General features: G+C 48.0%; 1 protein-coding gene across 3 annotated transcripts in view; it reads left to right on the forward strand.

Annotated features, from left to right (window-relative positions):
- The window catches only part of LOC147673477 (tudor and KH domain-containing protein-like), a 619,192-nt gene that overhangs the window by 178,702 nt on the left and 412,617 nt on the right, over positions 1–27,873 (forward strand). For all 3 annotated transcript variants that reach the window (XM_086947328.1, XM_086947327.1, XM_086947329.1), the window contains exon 4: positions 5,149–5,291. In XM_086947328.1, coding sequence (XP_086803454.1) covers positions 5,149–5,291 — 143 coding nt within the window. The remainder of the gene's footprint in view (positions 1–5,148; positions 5,292–27,873) is intronic.

Genomic DNA, 27,873 nt, shown 5'->3' on the forward strand with positions numbered 1-27,873 from the left:
TCCTTTGGACTCGATTGAGATTTCATTGTTTCAGGTGCTTTTTATGTATCAATTGACATTCTGGGCCATTATATCTATCATGTCATGTTTTTTCAAACAATCTTAGCAATTCAATCCAAAGTTGACTAAAAAGAAATAATTTAGTACAATAGGAACTGTGTTGCATGGTGAATTTACGTCTAGGACCAACTGTTGATTATAACACTTGATACCCAGGTCCTTTGACTATAATTGGGTTACCCCTTGTTTTATAACAAGGCTCTATAACATTGGCTACAGGTTCTTCATGCTGACTGCTACTTCCATCAGAGCCTCCAACTTCTGGCTATCCTTTGGAAATATGAGCATCAGATGTGGTCTGCCATCTCGTCTCTGTTGGAATATCTCACTGAGGAGAAGGAGACAAAGGACATTTCATTTCATCGGCAGGTGAGCGACTCTTATGAGAATTGATATAGCAATGGATATTAAATCCACCACCTTCAGGCAGATGGCTGGAGCAGCAGTATTGAGGTGACCAGGTTGGCTTAAGGCAACAACATTCTACCCAGAAGGCCAGGCCTAAGTGCTAGATCTGTATTGGCGAAATATCTTTTTGAAAGCTTGTTGACAACGCACTACAGTGAATCAAATTCGGATACTGACACTGCTAAATCGCTGGGGAGGTTACAGCAGAGTACATTTTCGTTCTTTCGGGGCAGAGGAAGAGGACAGTATCTCTCTTGACCACAAACGCAGCAGCGTTTTCAACCCTATTACCAGCAGAGGCGATCATCACAGTATTTGACTCTGGCTTACCGACCAAACTCAACGCCCGCTTATTCTAGAGTGTCAGGATGTCTGTGCAGCATCAGGAGGAAGGTCTCAGGATACCAACAGGAGACCATGAGGAATCTCAGGCCCATGTCACCGCAGTCCCATAACAATTCGGTTCAATCTTATGAAAATTCTTCAATCAATTGAAGCACATATCTTCCGGCACATGGGTGTTAGACTTATTCCAGCACGGTCACATCATGGAATTTGTTCAACCACCACCACATTAGCCTCCGCTGAAGACCTCAGTCATCTTCTAGTTCTCAAAAAAGAAATCAAATTACTCTCTCCAGACAATCGAAGAGGTGCCACACAATTTGGGTTTCTACTCCAACTTTATAATCAAGAAAGGTCGGGAAAGTTGAGGCAAATAATGGACCTCCGGTTACTGAACAAATTCATCAAAAATAAACCCTTCACGATTCTCTCTCCTGGAGATTTTGCTACTCATGGATACAGGAAATTATATGTCCTCCCTGGATCTTCTGTATGCATATCTTCACATCCCCATACATCCAAAGCACCAAAGGTTACTCCGGTTCAAGGTGGCAGGGTGCCATTACCAATTAAAGGTACTTCCCTTCGGACTGAAGTCGGCATGCAGGGTCTTCACCATGTGCATGGTGCCGATGGCAGCCTCTCTAAGCCTTGTCAAAGCTCCATCCTTCCAGGTGGCCAGAAAATCCAGACGCCTGTGTACAACTTTTTCAATATCCAGGTATCGATCTTAACAGGGAGAAATTGTCTTTAATCCCTTCCAGGTCGCTAATGTTTTCAGGAGCAACCAAGTTTTCAAAGGCTTTTTCCCCACAGAAAAAAGGATTTTACGCCTACAAAAGATAGCAGTCACGGTCTTCAAAAAGGTCTGTTTCTGTAAGGACCTACTAATCCATGCTAGGCATGATGTCATTCTGCATCCCGATAATCCCAAATTACTGCTTATGAATTAGGCCTCTTGAAGAGTAGCTCTAAGCTTATTGGGCTTGCGCTCTTTTGGCAACATCATTTTGATGACCTCAGGAATTACCTCAGCAATGTCCTGGTGGATGGTCAAAGACAACATCTCTCTGGGTTCTGTCCTTCCTCCTGACAAAACCAAAGGTGTTGTTGACAACATCAGACTCTCACATTGAGGGATGGGAAGTCCACCTCCAAGATTTACAATTGCTGGCTCAACCTAATCGCCCCGGTGTGACTGTGGCAATACTGGTACACCATGCTGCATCGCTTATCAGCGTGCTCTCCAATTCAGTTCTGGCCAACAGAGGATCTCCTTTCGATGAACCTGGGCCAAGTGGTTCAGCCACAGATTCACTCTCTCCATTTGTCATCCTGGCTCCTCACCACGCACAATTTGGAGCTTTAACAATTGATGACGAATGTAACTTCAGAAAGCCCGAGCTACTTCTATACTCTTCTATACTCAAGTGCTGCTCCGCAAAATGGAAGAGATTCTGGTCATGGTGCATCTGTTTTATTATCCTTTCCCCACTAAGCCTGAAGGGATTCTACCCTGCCTTCTACATCTCGTCAAATCAAGCCTTCGCTATTCATCGACTAGGCTGCACCTGGCGTCCATCTCCAGATACAGACTACGTTCTGGTCAATTATCCTTGTTTTTTAACAGACCTGTGAAGGAGTTTATGAAAGGTCTATTCAGAGCTTCCCACCTGTTAAGCCTCCTCCAGTGCTCTGGCTGCTAAATACAGTCTAATCACAGCTCATGAGGTCTCAATTCGAGCTGAGCCACAAATGCCACTTAAAATTCTTTTCATGGAAGGTGGCAATTCTGTTGGCCGTTACATCTGCTAGACGTATTAGTGAGAATAAGGCTTTTACCACAACATAATCTACCTAAAGTTCCTTGAGTGCCGAGTAGTCCTACGGACCAATCCTTGTTTCGATCCCAAGGTGCCTGCAGCATTTAATCTCCACGAACTAGTGATTCTGAGCTTTACACTCACTAGACCTTAAATGTTGTTTTAAATTCTACTGGCGAAGGACAAAGGCTTTCCGTAAATGTACTCCATTGCTCATTTCTTTCTCTACTCCCAGAAAGTCGGGCCTTAACGCGGGCTAGAATAGCTTGCTGGGTCTCCTCAACTAATATTCTGTCATGAGAAGGCTGGATGTCCGCTAGACGCAAAAGTGAAGGCTCTCTCAACTCGGAAGGTGGCAGCGACTCAGCCCTGTTTGCTGGAGTTTCTCTACCCAACATCTGCAGGGCAGTGGCATGGGCGAATGTCCATACATTGACATAACATTAATGCCTAGAGTAAGGTGGATGTAGCAGTCGGCCAGGCTGCCCTGCGAAGACTGTTCGCATAAGGTATGCACCTACAAATTTCTATGTTATAATATTTGATAGTTAATCATTTTTGTACTTTCATTTTAGTGAATTAATGCAATGCTATGTGCGTTTTTGATTTTCTGCAATTCCAATCTCTTCTTTCAACCATCGTTTTAAGTGGGATGGTTCGCCTTACCCGCCGCATTTGCCTTTTGGATACTGCTTGCTACTCTTTAAAGCATGTGTATCTATAAAAGATAACTTACTGGAGAAAAAAGCAAGTCTCTTACCTGTACTCTGTAGTTATCCTATATTGATATCATTTATAGATTCACATGAGTCCCTCCCTACTCCCCTTTCGAGCTCACCAATTGCATACCTCTATTATATTTACACCTGTGCTAGAAATCCAAGGTATGGTGACTCTGCAAGGGATGCCTGTTTGGGTGTATTAAATCAATGTGAATTAGCTACTAACTGCTAGTGTTTTTCAAAGGAGTATAATGGTAATGCTTTCACACTGCTTTATTACTGTTACCGCAGGACTTTCACCATGACGACGGGGAAAATTCAAGCATGTGAATCTATAAAAGATATCCATACTGGAGAACCACAGTGTACAGGTGAGTAACTTGTTTTGACTAGCAGTTGGGCAGAGCTTTTTCTGTTCCTTTCCTTGCTCCCAACAGTGATTAGCAAGCGAAGACAGGCAAAATAAAATTATCCTCTCTGCTCCTGATTGTCCCAATCGATGTGACCCAGCAATCCTGCACTTTTCCATTTAAACTAAGAGTGAGGCCTTCTCACTATGCCATTTAGCCAAATTTTCCATCCCACACATAAATCACTTATCTTGATTTTCTGACTCTTTGGTAGTTCAATAACAAAACATTTCCACTTCACAGGTGAGAGCGATTAACTCATGAAAAAAGCCAATCAGTCCTCCTAAAAATAAACATACCCCATCAGGTGAAAGATTCTCCATTTATTGTCTAGTGGGGCAGGTGGACCTTATAACTTGCTAGGAGGAAATTGTATACTGTCTTACCTTCTTTACCTGGCTAAACTAACGTTTTTTTTTACTTCCAGTAAGGTTCATTAGACCTCCATTATAACTGATCAAGAATATCATTCTCCAGCATATTTTATGGTAACAATTAAAATTTTCTAGGATTTCCTAATAGTTTTTCAAGGCTGTATCCTAATTAGGAAACCAAAGTTTGAACAAAATCCTTTTTATTTTAATGATCATACATTTAGTGTCTGTGCATGGAGTGAACCTTTAACATTGTAATTGTATATTTGCCTTTTTAGTAGTAATAGAATTGGGTAGGAGGATAAGTCACCTTCAAGCCTACAAACCTTTTTTTTTCCCTTTTTTTTATCTGGGATAACTGTTTCTAAATGACTGCATTCTTTCGGGTCCTTCTTATAAAGCACTAAGACTCTTCAAACCTTCGATTTTAAGAGGTGCCACCATTATTATGACTATACAAAATACCTGCAAAGACAGCGCTTTGTGAATTTAGGAGCTATTTGCATAAGTTATCGTTCAGGTGGATATGGTCTTGCACCATAACCTACTTTTAGAATGTTTACATACTCATCCAGGTCAGCACAGGGCCCACTTGCCCGGAGTGAAAGTGGCCACCTCTGCTCTACTGAGAAATGTCCCCATTCCTTGTATTTTTGGGAACGTCAACTGGTAATCAGGCCAACTTTTTTCTAAATGTTTTGGAGACTGTAACTCTTCACAGATGTTATACTTGGTCACAGTTTCCTGTTTCATCTGCTTGCATAATTATTCTGCTACTTATAAGATTGGTTTAAGATAGTTATTCTTTTATACCATTTATGAAAATTATTCTATACCAAAATGGAGTAGGAAAGGATTGCGTACCAGTGAGCCTAGTACTCCAGCATTGGAACTGTCATAGTTGCATGCTTGAATCAGTCCTAGTCATTAAACTCTGAGGAGGGTTACATGGTTGATACTTAGAGAAAATTTGAAAGTGATTCGTGTTAAATGCACTCTGTTGCAGGTCGTGGTGGAGACACAGTGAAAAGCATTTGTAAGAGTTCAGGAGCTAAAATAGTTTGTGACCGTGAACCTGGAGACTGCAAGCTGGCCCTCACCAGGCTTATCACTGTGACAGGATCTGAAAAGGAAGTGAAGTTGGCAAAGGTGGGTTTTGTATTGAAGGAAGGATGGGTACTTTTTTCAATATGTGATGAAGTCCTTGTAAGGATTCGCTTTGTGTGCTGCTCTTTTTCAACCTACAACAAATGTTCATCAAATGATGTTGGAATGAAATGTGTGCACATTTCTACACATTTTGTTTTATTCCATTTTCTTTCCTTTGGTTTGTTGTTTGAAATCACTCTTACCTCGATTTATCTAGTTCGGGTTAAATCAGTTGACTAGACCCCTCACTGTATTAAAGTTGTCAATATCATTGTGAATCCAAATATATTCCTGAACTCCTCAGTTTAGTATGGCTGAAGAGAGCAATATTTACAGGCAATTGCATTTTGGTAGACCTTAATGCAACCATAGGAGTTAACGGTCAGAAATACCTTCACGGTGTCTACGTTCCTCTCCCATGAAGCTTGCCACAAGTTGGCAGTGCTCTCCATTGATTGCAAGGTTCTGTTTGAGATGTGTTCTGACATCACTGTAACCAGTTTCCAAATAAATGTTAGTGGTGACTGTGGTTTTAAATAGTTCAGCTCAGTACCTATATTGAACACCGAGCCCTTTCCAGGAGGTCTAGATGTGGGGTAAAGAGGTCTGTGACTTCCCAGGTCTGTGGCACTTGGTGTGTTTACACCAACGGTATAAGTATATATAAGACCTCCTGATGATTGAGCCACGAATGTATTTCTAGTCTACCCAGATTTATTTTTTACCCATAAAAATTGCTTCTATATCGTAGGTTCTTCATTAATCATAAAAATTAGGCTAATTGCCCGCTACGTGCATGGACTTTGGAATATTTTCTTATATTTTTTTTTATCCATGAAATTAACAGCACAAAGTGCTTTTCTCCATCTGTTCATGTTATGCAGCCTATCCATGGCAATAGCTTTCCTGAATGTGGATTGTATGGTTTCAAAATGTCGTTTTTTTTTTTGTTTTTTTGCAATGCAGCATCTGAAATTCAAAACTGTCTGTCTACATGAGGGTGAAAATGCAGCCTGTCTATTTACGAGACTGGGGGGTTCTCCTTCCCGTAGGGCATTATACTGCCAGTTGCCTCCTAGAGTAACATTGTGCTCACTGTTGAAGGATGGATCATTGGCACATCGTCTCAAAACGTGCTTCGCAACTTTTATGTCAAAAAGGCTCTCGAACAAAGCTGACCAGAACAGCTACGCTGTCAAAGTGACAACCAATCCTCTGACACATTCAACTATGACAAAGAACTCCCAATTGACCTTGTCACTGTCTCCAGAGACTGTTCTCTACTGCATCACCTTGGCTCCAGTCTGTGCCATTGACATCAATTCTACTTTCAAGAAAGATGCCTGCTCAGTAAGTAACCTCATCCAAAATAACATAAGTTTTTTCATCTTCCTCCATATCACCATTAACAAGGAAGAACCTCGGAGATTTAAGAGGCGAGTACTCCGAGGCTTTCTCTCCAGAGTAGGACAGTTTATTTCCCCAGATCAGCACCTCTACCTATGTTTCCATTAAGGCTGCTCATTTTTTATGAGGACCATGTACAAACCCCTCTGAAACCACTTATGCTATCTTCTCGAAAGGCTGTGTTAAGGACAACTTCAAAGACACCTTTAAAAAAAGTATGCCATCTCAAAAATCCCCAGGATTATCAAGGAGTTGTGACATCACCAAGCACTCTTGAAAAGACAGACATGGAACTTTTTTAATACCAAGATTGCTGTGTTCAGACTCAGATGATATGCAGTCATCCTTTGCTCAGACATCTCTAGCTAACTTAATGTGCGGAGTATCACCGGTGGACGACATTCACATTTCAGTGCTCGCTAGGCGAACTGTAAATTTACATATTAAAATGGAGATTCGTCAGCCAACAGTGATAATCATTCAATAGACCAATCCACTGCTATCTTTAGTTCTAGGGCTGCTGGATGTAGCTGAAGAGAAGTTTATTACACTGGTGGCAGTAGAAATGGCAACACTTCATAGTTTGAAAAGGTAAAGGCTGTCACAACAAGACCCAGAATTTCTGAAGGACTCTGTTATTGTAATAACATCTGTTAGGTGCAGACGTGAGCCATAACTGGAGTTAATTTTCCCTCCAGAGAGGGAAAGTAGGAGACCGGATGATACTGCCTGAGAAATGTGCTGCACTGCTTCCACCCATTAATAAAAAAAAGTTAATAATGCCAGTGCTTCCTGGTAGGTATTAGAGTAATTTGGTCGGGAATGTGAGAGTCCAGTGTCCGTTGAGTAGGTAGTTGATAAACTATTTAGAGTTAGTCAGTGAAGGCGCCCTGGTGTCTAACTAGGTTGTAAGTGCAGCTGTGGATTCGACAGCATTCCGCAGTGAGCTCCAGCAATGGCGTGTCCCTGAGGAGATCATTCGGGCTTGGACTGTCCACCTTGAATCCAGAAGCCACATTTAAGATTGCTAATCAGTCTTATTGAGGATCAGCATAATTTTGGAAGCCTAAGGTGTAAGAAATGCTGCACATGAAGAGCAAAGTGGATACACAAATGCAGTGTGCTTTGAAGAACAGAAAACAATCTTCAGGCACCAGTCCAAGCCAATGAGAAGGTGCTTCCATTAAAGGATTCAATCCCCTCTCTAATCTCTCTCTAACGATATGGCCAAAGACCGCATTAGCAGAGGAAGTACTTGAAATCAAAAAACCACTCCTCCATAAATGTCACATTCCAGGGGAAAGGGCTCCTTTAGGGAATTGAAACTAGCTGACCAGCCCGCCCACAGAAGAGCAATTGAAATCTGATAACCATGGACAAATAGGTGTTCAACATCATACGTAAGGGATACTCTATACGATTCAAGGCTGTCCCACCTCCATTTCCTCCAAAACAAACTGTAAAACATCAGATTTGTATCTTGTGGGAAGTAAATGCTAGTGCCACTAGAAAAGCATGCAGTAGAGCTGGTGCCATACAGTCGCCAAATAGTTTACTTGAAATCATTTTTAATATAAAAGAAAGGCCAGCAAAAGAAGACGCTCAGATTTGTTTCCATCAGAAAATAAAATTTTCATAATGCAGGCCTTACACCAAATCTGTCCTCACTGAAAGGAGAATTGGATGTGTGCAATAGATCTAAAAGATGCTTAATTTTGCATTTCTGCAGCAAGTCACCACAGACGATACCTCAGGTTTGTGGTATGGAGCAATCCCCCATTAATACGCAGAACTACTGTTGGGCTCAAGATCCACTCCATGTACGGTTTCAAAATGCAGGGCGCGGTAGAAGGAACCCATCTAAAATGGAAAGGAATATTTGTCTATCCCTTTTTTGGATGACTGGCTCATAAAGGTACATGGCCTGTTTAAATGTAGCCTAAGCGAACCTAGAAAACTCAGTTTCAAGACCGGTACAGTATCTGTCCTTTCTAGGACAGAAAACATAGGTACCATTTGAATGAAGTGTATATCCAAATACAGACACTACAGAATACCAACAATGACAGCTTGGCAAATCTTCTGTATTCTAGTTTCAGTAGCATCATGCATCTACATAGTCCCTAATGCAAGGCTGCATATGAGACCAATGTTGCAATATCTGGCAGACAAGTGATCACAAAAAAGAAGTGAAATCGCAAACTACCAGTCTCCTTTTGTCGAACAATTGCTTGCATGGTGGTGCAACAGGCAGAAACTTGCTATTTGGGTACCTTTTCTATAGAATATAATGTTGCAAATGTAATGGATGCCACACTTTCAGGATGGGGAACGCACCCAGATCAACTGGCTGTTCTGGGAATTTGGTTAGACTGTGACTATGCTTGCATCAGCAATCTGGAACTGATAGAGGTCAAGCTGGCTCTCAGGCCTGCCTCCCTTCACTGAAAGTGAGAAGAATTCAAATGCAGGCAAACACTGCAAACAGGGAGGCGCGAGTTTGAAACCCTGGCTGACATAAAGAGGAAAATCATGAATGGGTCCTAGACTGCGTAGAAACATCTTCAGAGGATCTGGAACCCCTTCCGTAGTTCTTTGCAACAACCCAACAAAAAATGCAGAGACATTGCTTCAAGGGCATCAGTGGGCAATGCTGTTTTGATCAACTGGTTGACACTATTGATTAATGCTTTTCTTCCTATCCCACATGCATTAACAGTGATAGTGAAGTTTTGCAGGTCATAAACAAAATTATTCAGATAGCGCCGTACTGGCTAAGGCAATGGTGGTATCTGGACCTTCAACTATCCATGGAACGCTGCAGGTTACCATACAAACCAAATTCCTTACTAGACTTCAGTGCCTGATTCAACAGACGAAGCTACAGTCTTTGAATTTGACTGTACGACTCCTAAAATCAGACGATACGGACATTTGGAATTACCAACTGTATGGAAATCTTGAAAGTTCACATTCCCCCTGAAGTAGAACCTGTTAAGTCTTAAAATTGTGGTAAATCTGCCTATGGTGTTAGAATTGAGAACACATCCCAATTTTGTGTCCGACATTATGTTCTCTTCCAGGGGATACTCATTAATAGTCATAAGCACTGAATTATCTCCGCCCTTGAGCGGGAACCCGGAACACCTAACTAAATGCATACATATGTGTAAATATATAATAAGAGTACATAGTACTAAAATTATACACATATACATGTATACACTAATAATATGCAGCCCAACCATAACCTATAGGCTAATGTAAGCCATAGTTACATATTTTCTGCAGAATGAAAATAAACCATAGAACCAATGCAAGAAAGGCTGGAGCCTAAAATGCATTCCACAGAAAGAATAAACCTTTTATTTTCATCAAGGAAACGGTAATAAAAGGCAATTAGCCTATGTAGGCTGCATAAAGAAATAACACCTCTGTACAGAAAATCAGACTGGCACCTCACCTTAAAGGACTCAGAGAATCTGAACACTTTGCTTTTATGGCCTCCAGGGGGACCTCTGCTCCCATCATGCCCCACAGGTGACAGTTAGGTTTGTTCTTTTTTCCGGCTTGTTCTGTGAGGAACCTTGAACTTGCGCTCTGCTGAATTTGACTGTTTTCAGTCAATTTGTTTTTTTCCTGTCGTATTTTCTGTTGGTGATGTTTTTCTACTTTTTCTGTCTAATTTTTCAGAAATGTTTTAGTCAGTTATGCCACCTTTATTCTACAAATGTCCTTCCTGTGGGTAGATGTCTAAAACAGATCCTCATTCTGTTTGTGTAGTTTGTCTTCCTTCCACACATGATGTTGAAAAATGTTATCATTGCCTCAAGCTTTCCAGAAGAACTTTGAAGGAAAGAAAGATGATTCGACTTTTAGGACTTCTGGAGAGAGAAAGACATCATGAAAAGGGGGCAAGAAGTGTGTTGTCATCTGAAAGGCCCTCTTCTCCGACAAAACGTCGAAGGTCTGCTTCTCCTGAAGGTAAAAGCGACATCAGGAAGCGTCGACGTCGAAGGAAGTGAGTTCGACGTTGAAATCTAGATCGCTGTCAGGTTTGTCGGCTTCGAGACCAGAGAAAAGTGCATCGACATCGAAGATATCGCCGATAAAGCACAAATCGGCATTGAAGTGAAGATAGAGGTTGCAGTCGAAGTTTGTCGACGTGGAGGCATTTGGTGTCTGTTGCTGTGAGGACGATGTCGAGAGTGAGGCGTTCAACGTAGAGAGGAAGAGTGAGGTCGACGTCGAGATATAAGACGTCGAGACCTGAAAAAAGATCAAGGTCGCCATCGAGACATGGTTCGACGTCGAGACATGGCTCGAGGCTTGAAAGGGTCCTGTCGACGTCGAAAAAGCATTCAACGCTGAGGAACTCTACGTCGAAGTCTCCGCCACCTGTCTCGCGGTCGGTGTAGAGACATTCCAGATCGGCCTCTCGCACCACTCATAGGTCTTTGTTGAGGTCTGAGCCGGCGTCTAGGGCATTGGCTGACCCTCCAAGGTCTACGTCGCAAGACCTGACGTCGAGGGCATCTGTGGACAGGTCTTCAGTGGTTAGTCTCTCCACACAAAGATTCTTCTATTGTGGCGCATTCTGGCTCGACGTCTAGGAATTCAACGTCAAGGGATGGACAGTTGGTCCCTCGAGAGGTTCCTACTCGGCTTCTAGATCTCCGCATTCTATTCGGAGTTCTTATTCAGCCTCTTCTTCCTCTATGGGAATTCAGATTGTGCAGGTTACCCTGGAGGGCTCTCCGGTGCGTAGAACACCTCCTGTAAACATGTCTCCAAGATGGCTAGAAAGCATCCGCCATTGGAAGATGCAGCCAAGTCCTAATGAAAGACTGCTTACTTTGGAAGCTTCAGGACCACCGGCTGTGGTTCTCCCAGAACATCTAGGTCTCCGGTGACGAGGCGTTCGCGTTCTAGTGAGCGCAGTAGGACTCATCGGTCCCTTACTCCTGAGAGAAGGCATAGGTCTCCTGCATCTTCCTATCCAACGAGGTAGTCTTACAGAGACTATTCACCCACGATTTAATCAACGCCACCCTCCAGGTTATCTCCGGTGGATGATTTAGGAACCTTCAATGAGGTATTGTGCCGTGGGGCTAGCAAATTCAACATCACAACGGCAGTGCCTTTTGTGAAGTCTTCTGTCATATTTGAAACTTTGCATCATAAGTAGTCTGCTAGACCTCTTCTTCCATTGGTGCCTGGTTTGTTGGAACCCGCAATGAAGACGTTTTTGACGCCAGCGACAGTGGGTTCAGGCCCTTCAAGAGTTGCGAAAAAGTATAAAGCACCTGATTCACCACTAGATTCTCTTATAGTAGCCGCAGCCAGGAAGGCCCATTCAGCTACATTGGTCTCATCTGCTCCTCCCGAGAAAGACAGTAAAAACATGGACTCCTTGGGCCGGAGGATGTGTAACACGGCTAGACCTGTCATGAGTGGCCAGTGCTGCGGCTTTACTGGGTCGCTATGATCGTCTTCTATGGGACTCTATGGCTAGGTTTGCGGAGAAGCTCCCTAAGGAAGATCAGAAGGATTTCCTGGAGATTGTTGGAGAAGGTGGATTGGTGGCAAATCAAAGTAGAAATGCGGTGGCGGATCTTGCAGCACACAGTTATGCCCACGTCATATGTTCCAGAAGGTCGGCATGGCTCCGCCTCACGGGCCTTAAGTCAGATGCCCATAGGAAAATAGTCAATCTACCATTCAACGCGACAACATTATTTGGATCTCCTGCAGATGATTAGATGGCCAAGATAAAGGCGGAACTGGACACTCTGAAGGCGATGGGCCTAGAGAAGAAAAAGAGTTCCGCCGTAGTTTTCGTCCCTACGACAGAGGTCGTTTCAACAGCGTGGGCAAACCTCAAACTGGTCTTCGCAAAACCAGGGCTAGTCTCAACAAAGGTTGCAGTTTCAACAGCGAAGACCTGGGCGAGGCAGAGGAGGAAACAGAACAGTCCTCTGCTGCGAAACAGCCTCAAAAGCAACGAGAGAGATCTTCCTCCGCACCTGTGGTCCACTCTGGTAGGAGGAAGCATTGCGTTATACTTGGTAGAGTGGAGAAGATTGACAAAGGACAGGTGGGTCATCGGCATAATACAAAATGGCTATCTCCTCAAATTCAAAAGACCTCCTCCTGTCATAAGTCCAAAGACAGTATTTCATCAAAATCTAAAGCTTTTGCAAAAGGAAGCAAACATCCTTCTGTGCAAGAAAGCCATAGAAAAAGTTCCTCTTCCACAGAGAAACCAAGGTCTGTACTCCCGCCGCTTCTTGGTGAGGAAGAAAGGTCCCAATGCAGAATTCAGACCTATACTGGACTTAAGATTGTTGAACAGATTCATTCGAAAGGAGAAGTTCGGATGTTAGCGCTCCATCAAATATTCCCCCAGTTACATCAGGGGGACTGGATGTGTTCCATCGACCTGAAGGACGCATATTTTCATGTTCCAATCTCAAAAAGACATTGCATATTTCTCAGGTTTCAAGTGTCTGTTCATCACTACCAGTTTGCAGTTCTTCCATTGGGGCTAAAGTCAGCTCCCCGAACGTTCTCAAAGTGTATGGCGGTGATTGCTGCCTTCCTTCGGAAACAGAGGATTTTCATAAACCCTTACTTGGACGACTGGCTCCTGAAAAGTTCGTCTGGAAGATCATCTTTCAATATGCCTTCATCTCATGCACAAGTTGGATCTTCAGGTCCATTTCAAGAAATCTATAATGAACCCAACCCAGCAAATCCACTACCTGGGAGCTCTCTTGGACACAGAAAAATAAAACGTGTGTCCTTCAGAGGAGAGGTGGTTATCAATCAGGTCAAAATGTCAGCTTCTTCGTCAATCCACTTGCCCGACAGTTCGTCAAGTATCCTCTCCCCTGGGATCAATGGCATTGTGCATCTTTATAGTTCCAAACGCAAGATTGCACATGTGTCCTCTGCAACAGTGTTTAGAGGATCAGTGGAAACAGAGGACGGGGTGCTGGGAAGATCAAATTCTCCTTCAACAGTCCGCCAAAGATTCTATCCGGTGGTGGATGAAGAGATCACACTTGATGCAATGAGTGCCATTTCATCAAGATGCTCCGACTCAAACTCTGATCACAGACGCCTCTCTCCATGGTTGGGGTGCTCATATGGGCCCTCTGCAAGTACAAGGGCTATGGTCCGAATCCGAGAAAGGCTATCACATCAATCTGCTGGAGCTAAGAGCGGTTCATCTGGCTCTCAAGTCCCTGTTTCCATCATTCCAGTCTCGGTCCCTCCTGGTGCAAACAGACAATACAACTACAATGTATTTAAACAAGCAGGGGGGTTCCAGGACTCTGTCCATGGAAGCCCAGACCATCTGGAATTGGCTACTGGCGACAGACTTGTCGATAACAGCAGTGCATCTGTTCGGGTCCCTCAACTCGCAGGCGGATTTCCTCAGCAGGGACTTTGTCGAGGCTACGATTGGATCCTCAACGAGGAAGTCGCCAACAGTATTTTCCAAGCATGGGGAACACCAGATATCGATCTGTTTGCAGACTCTGGAAACGCAAAATGCCCCGTCTTCGCATCCGGGTTTCAACAGGTCGGATCTCAAGGGAATGCCCTTTTGATAGACTGGTGTCAGACCTTACTGTACGCTTTTCCACCGACCCGTTGATATCAACAGGATGTACAAAACCAATTCCAGGATGATTCTGATTTCCCCCGAGTGGCCACGTCAATGGTTTCCAGATCAATGGTGGTTTCCAGATCTCCTTCAATTGTCGGAAGTGCCTCACAGGAGATTGCCGTGTCGCCCGGATCTTCTGTCCAAACAGATGGGAAGGGTGTTCCACCCCAACCTGTCCTCCCTACGCCTGGCAGCATGGCTCCTGAAGTCATCCAATATGGCCACTTGCAGCTGAATCTAGACTGTTTGCCTATCCTTAAGGAGGCGAAGCGTCCTTCCAGAAGGAAATCTTATGGATTTAAATGTAAGCGTTTTTTTTTCTTTTTCTGTGGTGTGTGAACAATGGTTTTGATCCTATCCATGGTCAGGAACAGGTGATTCTGCCTTATCTCTTACATTTGGCGAGTTCTGGTCTTCAATTTAGCTCTATTAAAGTCCACCTTGCAGCGATCACGGCCTACAGGAATTCACCTACTCAGACCTCCTGTTTTTAGGATGCCTGTAGTGAAGGATTTTTTGGAAGGTTTAAGAAAGGTGTATCTGCCAGTCAGGTCACCTTCCCCACCTTGGGAGCTTAATGTGGTGTTAACTAAGTTAATGGGTGCTCCTTTTGAATCTATACATAAGGCTTATTTGCAACACTTAACTTAGAAGGTTGCGTTCCTTGTAGCCATTACCTTTGCTTGTAGAGTGAGCGAGATCCAGGCTCTGTGTTGCAAAGAATCGTTCACTGTGTTCCATGCTAATAGAGTGGTACTCAGGACGCATCCTGCTTTTCTGCCCAAGGTAGTGTCAGATTTTCACTTTAATCATACTATAACCGTGCCAACTTTTTTCCCAAATCCTAACAATCCTCCTGAAAGAGCTCTTAACTCTTTAGTTCTTAGAGTTCTTAAGTTTTATCGGGACAGAACAAAGACTTTGAGACAGTCAGACAGTTTGTTAATTAACTATGGTCCTGTTAATAAGGGCTCTGCAGCTTCCAAGAGGTCCATTTCTAGATGGATTGGGTCTTGTATTGTCCTAGCTTATCAGTTGGCAAACAGGTCTTTGTTAGGAAGACCAAAGGTTCATTCTACGAGCGGGAAAGCTTCCACCACCGCTCTCCTTAGAAATGTTTCCATGGCGGAAATCTGTAAGGCAGCTACTTGGCGTTCGGTACATACCTTTACTCGCCATTACTGCATTGACTCAGACACACAGGCTGATGCACAGGTTGGACAAGCATCGCTCCGGAATTTATTTGCTAATTCTAGCTGAGATCTGCGTGTTAAAGCTGTTATTCCTTTTTTCTGTTCGCCCGCGTCTTGTTGGTATGAGGTTGCTACTCTATTCAGTGCTTATGGCTATTAATGAGTATCCCCTGGAAGAGAAGGATTAGTTACTTACCTGTAATCCTTGTTCTCTATCAGGGGTATACTCATTAAGCACCCTCCCGCCTCCCCTGGGCGAGCAGTAGCATTATGGATTAATATGTTTGTTTTGATTTTATATATGCATGTTAGACGGACCGGGAGGGTCGGCCGAGATTACGGGGAGAGGTCTCCAGGGAGAGCCGTCTCCAACGACTGTACAGACAAGTAACTTCCCCCCCCACAGACGGACACCACACAAGATTGAAGGTTAACGAGACTTTATATGCAATTCTTAGGTTACGTTGGTATGATACAAGGAGGTCTGGACTCAGGGGTCCCCTCGATTCTAGTCTTTGGTTGAGGAAAGGGGTAGCGGGACAGTCTTAGTTACCAATGAGTACAAAAATAGCTCTCAATCCTCGAGCTCGGCGTTCTAGATGATCGGGCCGTGGAGGAGCCAAGCAGGTCCCGAGATGGATGAAGGAAGGACGACGGTCCGCGGCGGAGCCTGCAGGTCCCGGTGAAAGATGACGGTTACAACGGTCCGCGGCCACGCCAGCAGATCCCGACGACGATGAAGGATGAAGGTTACGACGGCCGTGGCAGCGCCAACAGGCAGGACGATGGTACACAGGACAGAGCTATGGCAGCGCCAGTAGTCCGTCCAGGATGAGTTCCTCTTTACGTCTCTCGACTCCAAGATACAACTGCCTTCCTGCTCTGGAGCTGCCCCAGTTATAGGGCTGGTGTGCTTTGATGTCCGGACCCTCGCACTTGGAGGTCGGGAGGTCCGGGATGAGGGAGTCCAGACACCCAGCAGGGGGGTGGAGCCAGCGCCCGGGGAGGCGATGGGCGAGCGGCACTTGGCGGGGGAGAGCCATCGGCACCTCTTTCTCCCATTGACTTGCCAAGTAGCCCGCTCACCTCCTGGGTGGAGGGTGGTGCCGGAATGTCTGAGGCCGGGCTAGGCCCCGGGTTGAGGTCGATCGGGGGCCAGGCGGCCTCGTGGTGAAGTGTCCAAGATGGCGGCCCGGGCTGGGCGCGTGGGCCGGCAGTGGATCGGATCCACGAGGTTAACGTGCTCGGGGGCAGGGGTCCCTGAGGGGACGGAGGACGTGCAATGGTGGTGTGTGGTGCTTGCGTGACCGGGCTCGGGCCTGGTCGAGCCGGGGGAGAGCGGCCCTTCATGTGGCCTGTCCAACATGCGTCCCCCCCAGCTGAAGGCGGGGAGAGTTACCCATCCTCTTGGGGACTCTCCTCGTCGAGGCGGAAAAACCGGGACAGGCCATCCGCGTTGGCGTGGTCTGACCCAGGCCGGTGTTCGACTGTGAAGTCCATACCTTGCAAGGAGATGGACCAGCGTAGCAACTTTGGGTTTTCCCCCCGCATATGCATCAGCCACTGCAGGGGTCGGTGGTCGGTCTGCACCCGAAAGTGGGTGCCAAAAAGGTAGGGCCGGAGCTTCTTGAGGGCCCATACCACAGCGAAGGCTTCCCTCTCTATGGTGCTCCAGCGTTGCTCCCGGGGTAGGAGTCTCCGGCTGATGAAGGCCACCGGTTGATCAAGGCCTTTGGTGTTCACTTGAGACAGGACCGCTCCAATGCCCTGGTCGGAGGCGTCCGTCTGGACGACGAACTCCCGGCTGTAGTCTGGGGCCTGGAGCACAGGAGCGGAACACATGGCGGCCTTCAACTGTTCGAATGCCGCTTGACACTCTGGGGTCCAGTTCACCTTTTTGGGCTGATTCTTTGACGTGAGTTCGGTGAGAGGCCCCACTATGGTACCATAGTTTTTCACGAACCTTCGGTAATAGCCCGTGAGGCCCAGGAAGGCTCGTACCTCGGTTTGGGTGATAGGGGGCTGCCAGTCCTGGATGGCGGCAATTTTCAGCTGTAGAGGGGCCACTAGGCCGCTTCCCACCTGGTGTCCGAGGTAGGTCACGGACCCTTGTCCAATTTGACACTTGCTGGCCTTGATCGTGAGGCCAGCTCGCTGAAGGGCTTGCAGCACTGCTCGGAGGTGGTGGAGGTGCTCGGTCCAATGGTGGCTGTACACAGCGATGTCGTCTAGGTAGGCGGCGCTGAACCCTTCGAGCCCCGCCAGGACCTGATTGACGAGCCGTTGGAAAGTCGCTGGGGCATTCTTCATGCCGAAGGGCATGACCGTAAAATGGTAGTGACCATCGGGGGTGGAGAAGGCAGAACGTTCTTGTGCTCGGGGTGTGAGGCCGATCTGCCAATAACCTGCTGTCAGGTCGAAGATGCTGAGGTAGCGGGCAGCTCCCATTCGGTCGACCAGTTCATCTGCCCGGGGGATGGGGTGTGCGTCCGTTCTGGTGACTTCATTCAGGCCCCGGTAGTCGACGCAGAACCGGAGTTCTGGTGTGGTTCCGGGGGCGGCTGCTTTGGGGACCAGTACGACCGGGCTGGCCCATGGGCTGTCTGAGGGCTCGATGACCCCGAGCGTGAGCATCTTAGCCACTTCCGCCTGGATGCAGGCCCGTACCCGATCAGGTACGCGGTAGGCCCGGTGGCGGATAGGAGGGCTGTCTCCGGTGTCCACATCGTGCACACACCAGGAAGTGACACCTGGGGTGAGGGAGAACAGACTGGCGAACCGTGACAGGAGGGCTTGGCACTCTTGGCGTTGTTCTCTGGTGAGGGTCTCCGAGAGTCGGACCCCATCCACGGAGCCGTCTTGCTCCTGGGTCCGCAGGAGGTCAGGGAGAGGCTCGGAGTAGTCTTCAACCCCATTGTCTGTGGCCATCAGTAGGCTGAGTTCTGTTCGTGCAAAGTGGGGTTTCAGTCTGTTGGTGTGGAGGACTCGGAGTGGGTTCCGGGAGGACTCCATATCGATCAGATAGGTGGCAGGACCCTTGCGCTCGATTACCTTGAAGGGTCCCGTCCATTTGTCTTGGAGAGCGCATGGCTCCGTGGGGGACATTACCCATACCTGTTGCCCCGGCTCGAATTCAATGGATGAGGCGTTCTGGTCATACCATTTTTTCATGTCCTCTTGACTGGCCTCTAGGTTGGCTTTTGCTAGGTCTCTGAACCGCCGGGACTGGTTGCGGAGGGTGAGGAGGTACCGGAAGACATCTGGAGGGCTCTTGGCCGGAGGCATCTCCCAGCCTTCTTTGATCAGGCTGAGCGGCCCCCGCACTGGGTGCCCATATAGCAGTTCGAATGGGCTGAAGCCTAGGGATTTCTGTGGGACCTCTCGGTAGGCGAAGAGGAGGCACGGCAGCAGCACATCCCACTGGCGACGGAGGGGCTCTTCCAATCCCCCGATCATCCCTTTTAGCGTGCGGTTGAACCGCTCAACAAGTCCGTTCCCTTGGGGGTGATAGGGGGTCGTGAATCGGTAGGTGACCCCACACTGTTGCCAGAGGGATTTCATGTATTTAGAGATAAAGTTCGTGCCTCTGTCGCTGACGACTTCTCGGGGGAACCCCACACGGGAGAAGATCCCCATCAGGGCCCGGCCGACCACTGGGGCTGTCACGGTCCGGAGAGGAACAGCCTCAGGGTAGCGGGTGGCGTGGTCTACTAGCACCAGAATGAAGCGATGGCCTTGTTTTGTACGCGGGTCCAGGGGTCCCACAATGTCTATTCCGACCCTCTCAAATGGGGTCGTGACTACTGGAAAGGGTTGCAAGGGGGCCTTTAGTTTGCGGCCGCTCTTGGCACGTGGGGCAAGATCGGCAATGCCGGTGCACATCGTTTCTCATTTTGGGCCAGAAGAAGTGGGTCACTAGGCGACTGTAGGTTTTATCTTGTCCCAGGTGCCCTGCCAGGGGGACATCGTGGGCCAGGTTTAGCAGGAAGTCTCTAAAGCGGAGGGGCACTACTAGTACTCGGTTGGCCCCCAGCTCGGCGATTCGTTGCTCGCTGTACAACAGATCATTGTCCCAGTAGACCCAATGAGTTCCGGAGGTATCCCCTGCGCTTTGGCCGAGCGCTTGTTGGCGGAGTCCCTCGAGGGAGGGACAGGTCTTCTGTTCCTGGCGAAATTGTCCTTGGGTGGGTCCCCCCTCTTGGGCCCACTGGTCAAGGTTAGCGAGGTCGGAAGGTTGAGCAGGTTCGAGGGGGGTGTCATGGTCGGGGGTCTCGGCTGGGGCGACCGGAGGCGGTGGCGCCGGCCATTCTGGTTCTTCTGGGTGATGGTTGGCACGGGCGGCCATGGACCGGGTGGTGACGCACGCCCAGTCCGGGACGCCCAACATCCCCAAGTGTTCTTTTCGCTCCACGGCTGCCCACGGGGAGCTCTCAGGTCATTTCCGAGGAGGCAGTCCACGGGGGCGTCGTCTCGGACCGTCACCTTCAACATGCCGGAGACCCCTCCCCACTCAAAGGGGACGCAGGCCATCCGACACAGACTTTCCGAGTTGTCGGCTGATCGCACAGGGCAGAGAATGTTCGGTAGATATTGTTCTGGGGTCACCAGGTGACAGCGGACGGCTGTCACACTGGCCCCGGTGTCCCGAAGGGCTTCGGCCCGTTGTCCATTGATGCTCACCCATTGGCTGTACTTCTGGGTGTTAGCGGGTAGGGGGACCCGCGGGACCATGTCTCTTCCCCCTAAGCACGCGAGAGTCATGGCGGCTGGTTCCCACTCTTGATACTCTTGCTCGTCTGTTTCTTGTTCCTCGGAGATCTGTTCTTCCCCTAGTGCCGCGGCGGCCACATGGCGGGGTTTTGGACTCTGATACTGCGGGCAGCTTGGGTCGTTTGCATAGTGGCCGACTCGTTGGCATCGGTGACATGTGACATTGGCTCTGTACCCCGGTCGCGCCGGGGTGCTGCCCCGGTTGGCCGGGGGGGTGGTGCTGGTAACGGGGGCGGCCGGAGTGTTGTCTCTTCCTCGTCCTTGGCCCCCTCCTCCTCCTCTGGGTCGGTGGTGACCATTGTTGTTCCTGTTCTGCTCGTAGGACCCATTCCGGCCCACTCTGGTGATCTCCCACCGGTCAGCTTCGGCTGCGAGCTGCCGGGGATCGGTTAACTTGCTGTCGAGGAGGTGTTGGCGTAGTTCAATGAAGCAATTGTTGGACAGATGCTCCCATACCATCAGATTGAACAGCTGCTCGTAGGTCGTGACGTTGTTCCCTCTGACCCAGCCTTCGAAAGCTCGGCTAAAGTACGTTACATAGTCCACCCAAGTTGTACCCGGGATGCGTGTGCAGTCTCGGAACCTCTGACGGTACATCTCGGGCGTGAGGCCATAGCGGGTGAGGAGGGCCGCTTTCATATGGTCGTAGGAGGTCATCTGGTGGTCTGGGAGTTGTAACAGGGTATCGCGGCCCTCATTGAGGAATCTGCCCCATAGGCCGGCTCCCCAATCGTTTCTATCGATCCGGTGCGCAGTCATAGCGATTTCATAGGCCTTAAACCATTGCTGGATGTCGTCCTCTCGAAAATATTCTCGGACAACATCCTTGGGGATGTGTACTTTTTTCTCCGTGGTCCCTGGGGTGTGTGGTCTCTCGGGCACCCCTAACTCTTTATTCTGCTTGCGCAGGTTGATCTCGGCTAGGTTCCGTTCGTGCTCGTACGCTAGTTTCTTTTCCTCGAGCTCCCATTGTCTCTGTTTCTCCTCTCTTTCTTCTCGGAGACGTAGGTGCTCTAAGTTTATTTTTTGTTCGGCCAACTTGAGTTCTACGTCCATCTTGAGTCGGGCCATTTCTAGCTCGTGTAGTCGGGTTTTTTCTCTTTCTTGGATCTCGTCTTGCGAGAGACCGGTTCTTTGCCCTTCAGGGGCCGTGTTGGTTTTTTTCGCGGTGCTTTGCTCAGGGGCTTCGGCATCCCCGGTCTCTGCCCAAGATTCTAGGGCATGCTTAAAATCGTCCTTGGTGCTTAGTCCGGTGGTAGCGATACCTAGTTCGATGCAGAACTGCTTTAGTTCACGATGGCTGTACTCCTCTAGTTTTTCCATTTGAAACTTCTCAGTTGATCCGCTCTCTTTAGTTGTCATTGTGGTTCGTTGTGGGGTGAGCTACTCTCTGTACGTTATGCGGTGATTCGGATCGCGCCGCTGGCCACCAATGTTAGACGGACCGGGAGGGTCGGCCGAGATTACGGGGAGAGGTCTCCAGGGAGAGCCGTCTCCAACGACTGTACAGACAAGTAACTTCCCCCCCCACAGACGGACACCACACAAGATTGAAGGTTAACGAGACTTTATATGCAATTCTTAGGTTACGTTGGTATGATACAAGGAGGTCTGGACTCAGGGGTCCCCTCGATTCTAGTCTTTGGTTGAGGAAAGGGGTAGCGGGACAGTCTTAGTTACCAATGAGTACAAAAATAGCTCTCAATCCTCGAGCTCGGCGTTCTAGATGATCGGGCCGTGGAGGAGCCAAGCAGGTCCCGAGATGGATGAAGGAAGGACGACGGTCCGCGGCGGAGCCTGCAGGTCCCGGTGAAAGATGACGGTTACAACGGTCCGCGGCCACGCCAGCAGATCCCGACGACGATGAAGGATGAAGGTTACGACGGCCGTGGCAGCGCCAACAGGCAGGACGATGGTACACAGGACAGAGCTATGGCAGCGCCAGTAGTCCGTCCAGGATGAGTTCCTCTTTACGTCTCTCGACTCCAAGATACAACTGCCTTCCTGCTCTGGAGCTGCCCCAGTTATAGGGCTGGTGTGCTTTGATGTCCGGACCCTCGCACTTGGAGGTCGGGAGGTCCGGGATGAGGGAGTCCAGACACCCAGCAGGGGGGTGGAGCCAGCGCCCGGGGAGGCGATGGGCGAGCGGCACTTGGCGGGGGAGAGCCATCGGCACCTCTTTCTCCCATTGACTTGCCAAGTAGCCCGCTCACCTCCTGGGTGGAGGGTGGTGCCGGAATGTCTGAGGCCGGGCTAGGCCCCGGGTTGAGGTCGATCGGGGGCCAGGCGGCCTCGTGGTGAAGTGTCCAAGATGGCGGCCCGGGCTGGGCGCGTGGGCCGGCAGTGGATCGGATCCACGAGGTTAACGTGCTCGGGGGCAGGGGTCCCTGAGGGGACGGAGGACGTGCAATGGTGGTGTGTGGTGCTTGCGTGACCGGGCTCGGGCCTGGTCGAGCCGGGGGAGAGCGGCCCTTCATGTGGCCTGTCCAACAATGCAGATACCTGCAAGGTTTACTGTACCGTATAAAAGAACTGACCTAACTGTCACCTGTGGGGCATGATGGGAGCAGAGTTCCCCCTGGAGGCCTTGAAGGCAAAGTGTTCAGATTCTCTGAGGCCTTAAAGGCTAGGTGCCAGTCTGATTTTCTGTACAGGGATGTTATTTCTTTATGCAGCCTACATAGGCTAATTGCCTTTTATTACAGTTTCCTTGATGAAAATAAAAGGTTTTTTCTTTCTGTGAATGCATTTTAGGCTCCTGCCTTTTTCTTGCATTGTTTCTATGGTTTTTCATTCTGCAGAAAATATGTAATTATGGCTTTTATTAACCTATAGGTTATGGTTGAGCTGCATAATAGTGTATACATGTATGTGTATAATTTCTTTAGTACTATGTACTCTTATTATATAATATATATTTACACATATATATGTATTTAGTTATGTGTTCCGGGTTCCCGCTCATGGGTGGAGATTATTCAGTGCTTATGACTATTAATGAGTATCCCCTGGAAGAGAACATAATGTCTGACACAAAACTGGAATGTGTTCTCAATTCTAACACCCTAGGCAGATTTACTCCAATTTTAAGACTTAACAGGTTCTACTTCAGGGAGGATGTGAACTTTCAAGATTTCCATACAGTTGATAATTCCAAATGTCCGTATCGTCCGATTTTAGGAGTCGTACAGTCAAATTCAAAGACTGTAGCTTTGTCTGTTGAATCAGGCACTGAAGTCTAGTAAGGAATTTGGTTTGTATGGTAACCTGCAGCGTTCCATGGATAGTTGAAGAAGGTCCAGATACCACCATTGCCTTAGCCAGTACGGCGCTATCTGAATCATTTTGTTTTTGACCTGCAAAATTTCACTATCACTGTTGATGCAAGTGGGATAGGGAGAAAAGCATTAATCAATGGTGTCAACCAGTGGTTACAGACCGGCACTGATCAGACCATTGAAGTTCCTAGGAGGCCAGTACCGCCCCTTGCAGATACGCTCTGAATCAGCCTTTATTGTGGCGAACGCGATCTAAATTGAAACAGCCTTCGTTATACGGGCATCGCTTTCAAGATTCGAAGGTTGCTTTGACCTAACGAAGGTCAAACGTGCCCCTCAACACGACAGCCGGAGCGCTCCAGATTTTGTTTGCTTAGCCCGTTCGACAGCGGGACTTCGCGTGTCCCCATTCTCTAGATAAGTGGGTAATGGGTGGTGTGGCACTCTAGGGTAATTCAAAGTTTAATGCACTCCTAGTGACTTGGGTGCTGACCGGTTTGCTCCCTCTGACCGTTGGGGAGTTATATATACCAGTTAGATGCTGCCGGATTTGACAGATTAACCAATAGCACTCCTCTGGGGAAATCAATCCCTTCAAAGTTTCAACTCCGTTCTAACGTGAGGTATTCTTAAAGTATACCAAAGGAACCAATTTGTTGCTCAAATTTATTCTTATAGTTCAATATTCTTCCAAAAGTAAGCTGTTACATCACAGCTGTATCAGAGTTCAACAACATTCCAATGAACATCATGTTATCCATAGATTCATCCAAATACCCTATGCATTTCGTGCTGTCCGCACTGCGTCAGGGGAAATACATTTCGGTCGGGTAGTTAGGTGGGACGCGTGGTTAGTTTTCACTGTTCTGGTCCGAGGTCGGGTTAGTCTAATGAATGATGAATCTATGGATAACATGATGTTCATTGGAATGTTGTTGAACTCTGATACAGCTGTGATGTAACAGCTTACTTTTGGAACAATACTGAACTATAAGAATAAATTTGAGCAACAAATTGGTTCCTTTGGTATACTTTAAGAATACCTCACGTTTGAACTGAGTTGAAACTTTGAAGGGATTGATTTCCCCAGAGGAGCCCATTCTCTAGATAACATTAACAAGTTTGGAGCAGCACTGTTACACTGCCACGCCTTGGATGTACACGAAGCAACCTACCAGTGTCCCAGTCATTTCTTTAAACATAAGGTGTATTATCCAACAATCTTGTAGAAACACAAGTCCCTAATTTAGCGCTTCAGTGCAAATATTCTTATCTGTTGCGACTGCCACAAAATTCATAAAAATATCCCAAGGATCCATTAGAACCCGATTTTGCTGGGCTGTATTCTTCTCTAAGATTACATATATATGATGGTACTTTCCTGACGAAGACACTTCGTGTCGAAACGTGTAGAAGAAACCGTCTCTACCTCACCTTTACCATCTTTTTAAATTGTATTTTATGTTATGGTGTTATATTGTAAACTGTGATGAAAAAAACATACAGATCGCTTTTTTTTAACTTAATTTGTATTAGGAAAATTATTAAAAATTCTGTCTGTTTTTTATATAAAATCTTTTTTAGTACAGTGACATTTATAATTTGCTGGTCCTCATTGTATTGTTGAATCTTGTTTTGCCTGGGATTGTTCTTTGACATTATACTCTATTTTTTTTTTTTTTTTAAAACCTTTATTTTGCATTGTCAGAAAACAAATACGGGCCTACAACCAGCTGGCCGGCCTCGACACTTCGTAAGCTTTGTAGCAAAATATACGTCCACTCGATAGCACGTCAGTACATAAAAGCGTACAACATGTGTTACACCAAATTCCACGAGCACCGAGTGTCAGGAGAAGTTAAGGTTAATTTTCAAATGATTTTTTATATAAGGAGAAACAGAAGCTAGAACGGATCAGTGTGCAGAACATCCATCTAAGTAATAAGCGGGCAACGTCTTTCAATAGAGTCCAAACAGCAATAAACATAGCCAAAATGGCGGCACAGAGCTAGCACAACAGGATGGTGAAACACAACGGATGGTGCACGCCAGCAGCTACCCTCATAACATCAGACCAACCCACTGACCCAGGAAAAAGCAAAAGAGGAAAGGAAACACAAAAAGAGAAAAATAAGGCCCATAGAAACAAAAACGATCCTAAGAAGACCCCCCACCCTACACGCATGCAGAGGCTATGGTCCACCCCCCCCCCCCCCCCCCCCCAGCAGTGTCTGTCGCCCCAAAAAGAGAACCCGAAATGTAGAGACAAGTAAAGAGGGAAAAGAGAGAGTTCCATAAAGAAAGGAAGAATGAAATAGAAATGGTACACTGGCAATACGTGCACCACCGAAAAGGAGAATTGGAGATTTAAATTTATATTACATAGAACACTATGAAATAGTAAACGTTGAAAACGGTCTGAGCTCAAACAATCCGTGCAGATTCGTTCATGGGGGACGTCCTGCAAACAATGGCAAGCAATAATACAGAACCAAGATGGCGGCACCAGGACATCAAAAAAGGGGAGCAATGATCACAGGGGATGATACGTGCCGGACGCCACCCACTCCACCACAGTCCATTGACCCAGAGAAAAAGGAAAAGGAAAAAGAAACAGAGACAGGAGAAAAATAAGGCCCGTAGAAACTAAAACTGACAAAGAAAAATCCCCCCCACCCTACACGCATGCAAAGGCTACGACCTACCCCCCCTAGCAGTGTGTCTGTCGCCCAATAAAGAGTACCCGAAATGAAGAAGAGAAGAAAGAAAGAAAAAGGTACACATTTGTATCCGGAGGAGGGCCAGATTCATGTGTCCAAAGGACGGCAAAATTATATATCCACGGCCACCTCGCCCTCGGCCCCAAGCGAGAAAAAACAGACCCAACGCCTGGCTCTCCCGTCTACCCACCACAGTCCCGGCAAATCAGTCCACTAGGAGCAAACAAGAAAGAAGGATCGCCTTTACCCCTGTCCCTTTCGGTCCAGTGCGCCAACCAGGTGTAGGGACAGAGCAGCCGTCCGGTGCAGTGCAGGCTGCCTCAGGAACCACCACGGGACGAAGCGCCTGCCACCAGTGTCTGACCAGTCCAGTGCTGCGGGGTCCCAAACTGTATAGGGAGAAGCAGCGCATTGCAGCGAGTCTCCAACGACAACCAAGCGAGACGGTGGCGACATGGATTCACCACAGTGGTCAGAGCATCCAGCGGTACCCATGGAAAGTCCAGAACTTGGCTCCCAGCGGCATTTCTCCAGTCGATGCGGTAATTCAGGAGCTCCCACACGGGCCATAGGTAACTCAGGCAAAGTCGAGGTGGTCACTAGTTCTAGTTCCAGTTCCACGAACACCCCCGTGCATATCCTTCCAGTCGGTTCACCACGATAGAGCTCAGGATGTGGCGAAGCGCCCCGCAGGCGGACGCTGGCTCGATCGACGGGGGGCAGGGCGGGCCCATCGGCATCCAGTTGATCCCCCAGGTCCCGAGCTTTGGACCTCACATCCTCTCGCAAGGCGGCCAGGGCGTCCAGAATGTCCCCTAGGTTCAGGGGCAGGTCAGTAGAAGGGGACGGTACAGCATCTTGCCCGTGGGGCTCACAATCATGAGGCAGTTCTTGGGCCCCTCTGCCAACACCACTTTCCAGCTGCACGGCAAACCCGCGGCGTCTCGACTTGCGCAGCCCGATCTCGGGGATAAGGGTCGCACTTTCCATAGCGGCGATATCCCGGCTGTAACTGGCAGCAGACAGCGATACTTTCAGGGTCCGGCCGTGTCTTCGATAGCAAGCTCAGGAGCGCCCGGCTCAAGATGGCCCCCGGGATGTCGTCGAAAGGCGAAGGCTCGCAAAGATCTGCAGGAGAGGGATACAGAGTATCGCTGGTTGCCGCGAGCACAATGCAGCGTGGAGAGGAAGGCGGATGCTACAGTGTTGCGGACGACTCGTTGTAGTTGCAATTTACCGCCAGTCGACTCCGACCCGCCGTCTATGACCGGTGCTCCACTCCGCCGGGGCCAGCCATCCACGGAAACAAAGACCTGGCCGCCATCTAATAATGCCGGAAAGCAGACTGGGACGTTCCTCCACTTCTGCCGAGTGGAGAGCGACGGGGAGCACACCATCGGGCGCAGCGTCGCCTTCCGAGTCCGGAGCCGCAGAAAGGGTTTAGTATAAAGTACAGGATGGTTAGCGGCTCGGACAGGAATTAAACGGACCAGCGGAGCCGAGGGTTCAGGCGGCCATCTTGATCGCCGGCTAGGC

Source organism: Lissotriton vulgaris, chromosome 12, assembly GCF_964263255.1.
Source record: "Lissotriton vulgaris chromosome 12, aLisVul1.2, whole genome shotgun sequence".
NCBI lineage: Eukaryota > Metazoa > Chordata > Amphibia > Caudata > Salamandridae > Lissotriton > Lissotriton vulgaris.